Source organism: Pyxicephalus adspersus, chromosome 12, assembly GCF_032062135.1.
Source record: "Pyxicephalus adspersus chromosome 12, UCB_Pads_2.0, whole genome shotgun sequence".
Lineage (NCBI taxonomy): Eukaryota > Metazoa > Chordata > Amphibia > Anura > Pyxicephalidae > Pyxicephalus > Pyxicephalus adspersus.
This window is the reverse complement of record NC_092869.1, coordinates 7,422,899-7,430,427: the sequence shown is the minus strand read 5'-3', so window position 1 is coordinate 7,430,427 and position 7,529 is coordinate 7,422,899. Positions and strand designations below refer to the sequence as shown.

General features: G+C 39.1%; 2 protein-coding genes across 2 annotated transcripts in view; both read left to right on the top strand.

Annotated features, from left to right (window-relative positions):
• LOC140342585 (coagulation factor XIII B chain-like) overlaps positions 1-7,529 on the top strand; it is a 38,326-nt gene that overhangs the window by 21,915 nt on the left and 8,882 nt on the right. The gene's annotated exons all lie outside the window — the stretch shown is intronic.
• On the top strand, positions 73-6,909 carry LOC140342586 (coagulation factor XIII B chain-like). Its single transcript, XM_072428825.1, has 4 exons — positions 73-263; positions 1,102-1,269; positions 4,104-4,295; positions 6,587-6,909. Exons 1-4 carry the CDS (start codon positions 110-112, stop codon positions 6,892-6,894), a joined length of 822 nt encoding a protein of 273 aa, XP_072284926.1. The 5' UTR covers positions 73-109; the 3' UTR covers positions 6,895-6,909.

Genomic DNA, 7,529 nt, shown 5'->3' with positions numbered 1-7,529 from the left:
TATATTTGTTCTTATTGAGACTATCATATACCACATTCAAGCATTACTTGGGGCTGTATGAACATTTTTTGGTTCTTGTTTAGGTTTCTGTGTGTTACAAGAAGCAGAAATGGCACGTAATAATATTCAGTATGATGAGGGCAGTTTTATTGAAAATGGACAAGCAATTGTATTTGAATGTACCAAAGGAATGGTACCAGAAGAAAGTCTGGAAGCCAAATGCCAGAACAGATACATTAAATACCCAAGATGTATCCTTCCACGTAAGTCAAATATATTTTTGCATTTCTTTTTAGTCTTTTGCATGACTGGGGTAGCTCAGATAATCCCCTACAGCTGTTCAACCACCACCCCTAAACACTTTGACCCAAATCCCACACTAATAATCACAACAAGATATTGGATAAAATGGCCAAACAGCTATCTAATAAACTTAACAAAAGTATATATTTTCCAAATATCATAGCATAATGACATAACATATCTTGTACATAACTTCAACAGCCCTAAATAACTTTCACAACCACCCCTCCTAAAACTTATACTATAAACTGGGTTCTCAACACTTTATCATTGAAGTTGCAGGTTCTCGAAGGCCACGTCCTTTTAACCACCTAAGGGTCTGCCAATATGTTTTTTAATTTGGTCCCTAATGTTAACATACAATAATATGATTCTTAGCTTCATGTTTTATTAAAAAATAATACTTTAATTACTTCAAGTGCTTTCAAAAAGAATTACACTTATATAGGTGCAACACTGAATTTTAATGAAAAATATATTTTTTAAACTTTTTCCTAAAACATAACTTCAGCCAGAAATAATAACATAAAATGGGATTAAAACATAAAATACAAAATAACTTGCTGTGATATTCAGTCTCATGCCCAGGTCATTCCACCCTCTTTCTGTGAGCCCAGGCCATCTTGGACTTGGCCCAGGCTGTGAGTAAAATGTAAATACCTAAGCTCCTTGCATTTAAAAACACATTTATTGTTGCATTAATGACTACAGACTTGCACTTATTTTTGTCTTTTGTATCTGCCTACAGTTCACTTTTAGGTTTAGCCTACATTTTACTTTTCTTTTTTTTCTTTTCAGTGTTCTGTAATCCTCCAGAGATTTCAAATGGAAAGCTTATTCCTAAAAATGATCGATATGATAGTGGCTCTTCAGTAAATGTTGAATGTGAGGAGCTTTACATACATAATGGACAGAACAATGCAATATGTGAAAATGGTCAGTGGAGTGAACTACCACAATGCCTCAGTAAGTACCTAAGCAGTAAAGACTTATATAATGGTAATCACTGTTAGGGACTGGTACACATAAGCAGATTCGCTGCCAAATTTGCAGTTCAAGCAATTAGTCAAAAACCCAGTTTATTGTTTATTTTATAGCTGGTGAACATAGGTATTAGGAAAGCTATGAATGGTACATGTCAGATGGTTTCTATTTACACAGCAGGAACATGCCTATTTATTATTATTAAACTATTATTATTAAACAGGATTTATATAGCGCCAACCTATTACGCAGCTCTGTACATTAAATAGGGGTTGCAAATGACAACACAACACAAGGTGCTTCCAATCTAAGAGGTGGGGAAGCAGCATACAGTAAGAGGGGGATATGGAATGGTGGGTGAGTACTAGCAGAGACAGAAGAAGATGAGTAGGCAAGTTTGAAAAGATGTGTTTTAAGGGCTCTTTTAAAGGAGCAGAAAGTAGGAGCAACGTGAATGGGACGAGGAAGACCATTTCAGAGAGTGATGGCAGCTATAGAAAAGTCTAGGAGGCGTGCATGTGATGGGGTTATGACTAAGAAGTCATTAGTAGGTCATTAAAGGAGCGAAGCGAGCAGCCTGGGGAGTATTTTTTTACCAGGTCAGAACAGTAATTGGGACAAAAACTGTGCAGGGATTTGAAGGAAAACCACAGGAGCTTGAATTTGATTCTACGGTGAAATGGAAACCAATGAAGAGAACTGCAAAGAGATGCAGTAGAAAAGGAGTGGTGGGAAGGATGAATGAGTCTGGCTGCAGCATTTATATTAGATTGGAGCGGAGAGAGACAGATTAGTGGAATACCAGAGAGGAGGAAGTTACAGTAGTCCAGACGAGAGATGATAAGAGCATGTACACAGAGTTTAGTGGTCTCTGGAGACAGGAAGGGGTAGATTTTGGAGATGTTGCACAGGTAAAAGTTCTACATATGGGAAGAAAAGGAGAGGGCAGATTTAAAGGTGATGCCTAGACAACGTCCCCCAGGAGATGGATGAATAATAGTGTTATTAACAGTTAGGAATATGTCAGGGGGAGATTTGGAATAAGGGGGGGGGGGGATCAGTTTGGTTTTATCCAGGTTGAGTTTCAGAAATCTGTCAGACATTCATGATGTGATGGCTGACAAGGATACAGATAGTACTGTAAACCAAAGAAGGATATGAGACTACCAATATAAGAAGTGTGTAGAGAAAAGACAAATGGTCCAAAAACTAACCCTTGGGGAACACCAACAGGGGGGAGAGTAAAAGAGGAGGAATTATCATTGATTGAAACTTGAAAGGAGCGGTCAGAGAGATAGGAAGCAAACCAAGTGTCACTGATACCAATGGAGCTCATGATTCGGATTACAAAGGGCTGATCAACAGTGTCAAAAGCGGAGGAAAGATCAAGGAGAAGGGAAAAGTTGCCTTGAGACTTAGCTCTGATAAAGTCATTGGCCACTTTAGTAAGGGCTGTTTCTGTGGAATAGGCAGCTCGAAAACCAGACTGGAGAGGGTCAAGGAGAGAGTTGGTGCTCAGGTGATCAGTGAGTCTTTTATAGACAAGGCACTCAAGACATTTGGAAACATATGGGAGAACGGAGTTAGAATCATATCTAGAAGGTAGGGAGGGGTCTAGTGAGGGTTTTTCAAGATAGAGAGAATAATAGCATGTCTGAAAGCTGAGGGGTAAATTACAGTAGAAAGGGAGAGGTTGAATAGTTTGGTTAGTAAGCTTTTGAGGATATGACATCGGAGAAATAATTTTGCTTGGCGATAGTGAGTTCAATGTTAAGGATTTGTAGCTTGGCTTTGTAGTCAATGAAGCCAGTGCTAAGGCCAGATTTTCTCCACTTGTGCTCAGCTGCATGAACAGTCTTTTGTAGATGTTTGAGGGGGCAAGGAGTACTTCTTACCATACCCTGATCAAAAGAGCTTGACTTTTGTAATGCTGGTGTTACAACTTCGCCTACAGCTCCTCTGTTTAGAAACATGTAGCATCCATAACCTCACTTTAGTTCTATGAACTTTGTCCTCCTCTGCATCCCTGGCACACTGTGCTAAGCTAAAGGGGATTATAGAGTGTGTCCTGCTGCCAATGAGCTGATTTGGTCCTGGTCATGCTATTGGTTGCGGATCCTATTTAAGCCTCTCTAGTTCCAGGATCTGGTTGCTGGATCCTCTGGATGTTATCTGTTTTTCTGCCCAGCATGCTTTTACTTCTGCTATTCTTTATTTTTTCAGCTTGACTTTGACCTCAACTTTGCCTGTGTTTGCCACCTGCTCTGACCTCAACTTGTTACACAACTTTATCTTCATTGCTGTTTGCCCAAACACTGTTCTAAGCCGTCTGATCCCTGTCACCCCTGGTGAGGAGAGCCTGAGGGCCACGTCCTGGTGACCTCCTTGCAGCAAAATAGTCAGGTAGCCACTGGGGTCACTGGCCCATCACTTCTTGTGGGATGCTTTGGTGAAAACAAGGAGACAAATTTTGTGAACTTCTGGTAATCCTGTGTCACCTGCCAGGGGGTGACCCATAACAAAAAAATTTTTAGACATGGGGAAGAGGTGCCTTGGAATTCCTGATGACAGTCATTCTCTTATTCACCAGCTGTATGGTAAACAAAGCAATACATTTATATACTTATCTGATTGCTTCATAACCAATCCAGATGCAGGAATTTGTCTTGTAAGGAGTAAAACTACAGTATTACTTCAGATCCGTTTCATCACATTGAAATTCTGTTTTCCATGTAACCAATAAAAGGTACTAAATATTACTTCCTAAGATACATTTCACTGAGATACATTTTCCTAAATCCAAATATGTCTTGCAGAGCCTTGTACAGTTTTCACCAATGATTTGGATAAAAATCACATTGAGCTTGTGTCATCAGGAGATGTTTTTAAGACATATAAACACAATATGGAAGTAAGAGTAAAATGTAACAAGAAATATAGACGTCCAGGGTCTTTATTAGCGTTCTGTTATGATGGAGTGATGAAATATCAAAGATGTTTTTCTGGACGTAAGTATTGCTTTTTATATACCTTTTGCTTAAAGCGTATGCCCAGCCAAATGTAGTTTTCTATCCAATGGTGTATTAGAGGGATAACCTTCTATAGAAGGGTCAGGGATATGCCCTTTCCAGAAAAGTTGTCAACATGTTTTCCATAGGCGACATCATCTGTTAAAATCTGGTATACCTAATACACCATGAAAAGTGAAGGGAGGGCCAGTAGTTTGAGACAATTAGGAAGTATAGCAAGAAACAATGCTATCATTGTAACACTGGGTATTTGTATTCAGAAATGGATAGCTGAAATTTAAATGCCAGAAGAAAGTAAAAAATAAATAAATAATTACAATCCAGACCAGTGTCAGTAATATTATTATTATTACTAATATAGTTATTATTTTTAATATTATTATTATTAATATTATTAATAAATTGTATTGTTACGAGGGGGTGCTGAAAAGCTCCTGGCTTTGCCCAGAAAGAAGAGAGCCAGAGTTGTGAAATAACACATTTATTCAACATATTTCCCTTTGAGACTGATGCCATTGGTACATCGAAGTTGCAGCTTTTCTACATCGTTCAAATAAAAGTCCTTTGGTTGGGCCGCAAACCAGCTCTCAGCGGTATCTTTGATGTCCCAAATGTCCTCAAAACGTTGCCCCTTCAGGTATTGGGGAACAGATAAAAGTTCGAAGGGGCCAGGTCAGGTGAATAGGGGGGGGTGGTAGACCAATTGGAAACCCAGGGTGTTCAATTTGGCAGCCACAACGCTGGACGCGTGGGCAGGTGCATTATCCTGCAAAAAAAGGATCCCTTTGGTCAACTTTCCACGGCGTTTCATCTTAATTGCCTCCTTCAGCTGGTCCAGGAGTCCATTAGCATAATACTGTCTGGTGTTACTAGAGCCCTGAGGTAGGTAGTCCACCAAAAGAATACCGTCTGTGTCCCAGATAACGAACGCCATGACTGGGTTCCGAACTCCTTCGGCCTCCGGGACCCGCTGTGGCACCAGGTTTCATCCTCAGTCACTAACCTAGCCAAAAAGTCCTGTGCAGCTTCAAAATAGGCCAAGCGGCTTTGGATGCTTCAACTAGTTTCTTCCTCTAATCACTGTTCAAACATTTCGAACATTTCGGCACCCACTTTGCTGAAAGCTTTCGCATGTCTAGGATAGTGGTGATAACAGAACCAACACTCTCCTGTGGGATGTCAATTATCTGGGCTATCTTTTTTGCAGATATTCACCGGTCCTCAATAATCAGCTCATGGACAGCATCGCAGGTTGCCGGGTCAGTTGAGGTTGGGGGGCGCCCACTGCGGGGCTCATCTTCAATGGTGAAATGCCCAGTCTTAAAACGAGATATCCAGGTTTTGACAGTGCTGTAGGAAGGACACTTCTCTCCCAATGTTTGTGACATCTCAGTGTAAATGTCCTTTGCTGACTTTCCCTGTAGAAACAAAAACTTCATGATGGCCTGTAAATACAACGACATGAAACTTGCTTGTGCCTCTGCCATCACAGATTCTCACTAAAAGAAAACCAGTTTTAAAAAATGCAAAGTCCTGATATTTGTACAGTTACATACTAAGATATTAGGCTGTCATATGGCCCCACATTCATTTTTCTATTTCATCTGGAAGGAGGCAAAGACAGGAACTTCTCAACACCTCCTCGTATAAAAAAAACAACATATCATGCATTAAATAGAGGTCGAAAATGACACAGGGGAAGGAGAGGACCCTCCTAGAAGGTACTTACAATGAAGAATGTAGGGGAAGTAGCACAAAATAGGAGGGAGGAGATGAAGTAGTGAGAGTTCAAGGGACAGTTACCCAAGAAGTTAGGGACATACCCAAGAAGTTGGGTATGCAAATTTGAAATGAAGTGAAAAAATTAGGAGCAATTCGAATACAAGAAAGAGCATGGTGGCCCTAGAAAAGTCTTGAAGTGGTGCAGGTGATGAGGTTGTGAGCAAGAAAGTCATTAGTAGGTCATTGGAGTAGCAAAGAGAGTGGCTAGGGGAGTATTTTTTAATCTTGCCAGAAAGGTATGTGGGACAAGAACTGTGGAGGGATTTGAAGACAAAGCACAGAAGCGTGAATTTGATTCTGAGGTGAAATGGAAACCAATGTAGACAGAAGAGGAGTGGTGGGAAGAATGGATAAGTCTGGCTGCACCATGTATGGTGGTTTCTGAAGAAAGGTAGGGGCATATCCTTGGATATTTTCTTCTAAATGACTGAATAATTTATTTTATTTTTCAGCTCTTTATGTTTTTGGTTAATATTTTTTATGCATAGGTACATGTCACTTAGACCAACAACAAATTGATGACAACTTCTTAGAACTGGACGATAAACATGATGGTGAAACATTTTACACAGAAGGTGAAATAGTCCACTTTACATGTAAGGTTGGGTATTTTAACAGAACATCATTGACCGCAACTTGCGCTAAACCAGCAGGCCTCGGCAGCACATCAGCAGAACCAGCACTGGCTTATCCAACTTGCATAAGTGAGTGGAAATTTACACAATGTAATCATATTTTACAATATATAATGCAGAACATAATAAATTATGTTCATACTTTGTATAACTCAAATTAACTTCCTTGGTACAAGCATAGGTTGCCAAACTGTTCCACTCCTTCCAGTGAGTGTCTGGTCAGTTGTTGGGTGGAGGTAAAAGCATGTGGGTTATATGTAGATAAATATTGAACCTGGTGTGTTTAAAAAATCATCTTTTTTTTTTTTATTTTTTATTGAGGTTTAGGAATATTTAACAATGGTACATACAAATTAGAATAATGAACATCTATAGGAGGATCTTTTTCTAGTTCTCTACCCAAATACCAAGAAACAATAATTTTTTAAGCATTTGGAAAGACTTTTATGAACTTTATTAACTCTTATTTGGAGAGGTTTAACTTCACAAAGTTAATATAATAGAACATATGAGAAAATGTTATTAGCATATTTTTAACAACAAGGGGAAAATCAGTTGTGTATCTGGAAATAATTGCTGTGATTTTACTTGGTTAACTTGGTAAAATATATGAAAACTGGGTGAATGGTATTAGCCGCAATAGGGAAATGCCTGTGTATAACTGGAAATAATTGCTTTGATTTCTTTTACCTTATCTGTCTAAAAGCTTTTTCCTTGAGTAACAGTTTTTAACTTCTTTTTTTACCTTCTTCTTCTTTTTTTACACTCTGCCCCCCCCCCCCTCTTCTTTTTTTTT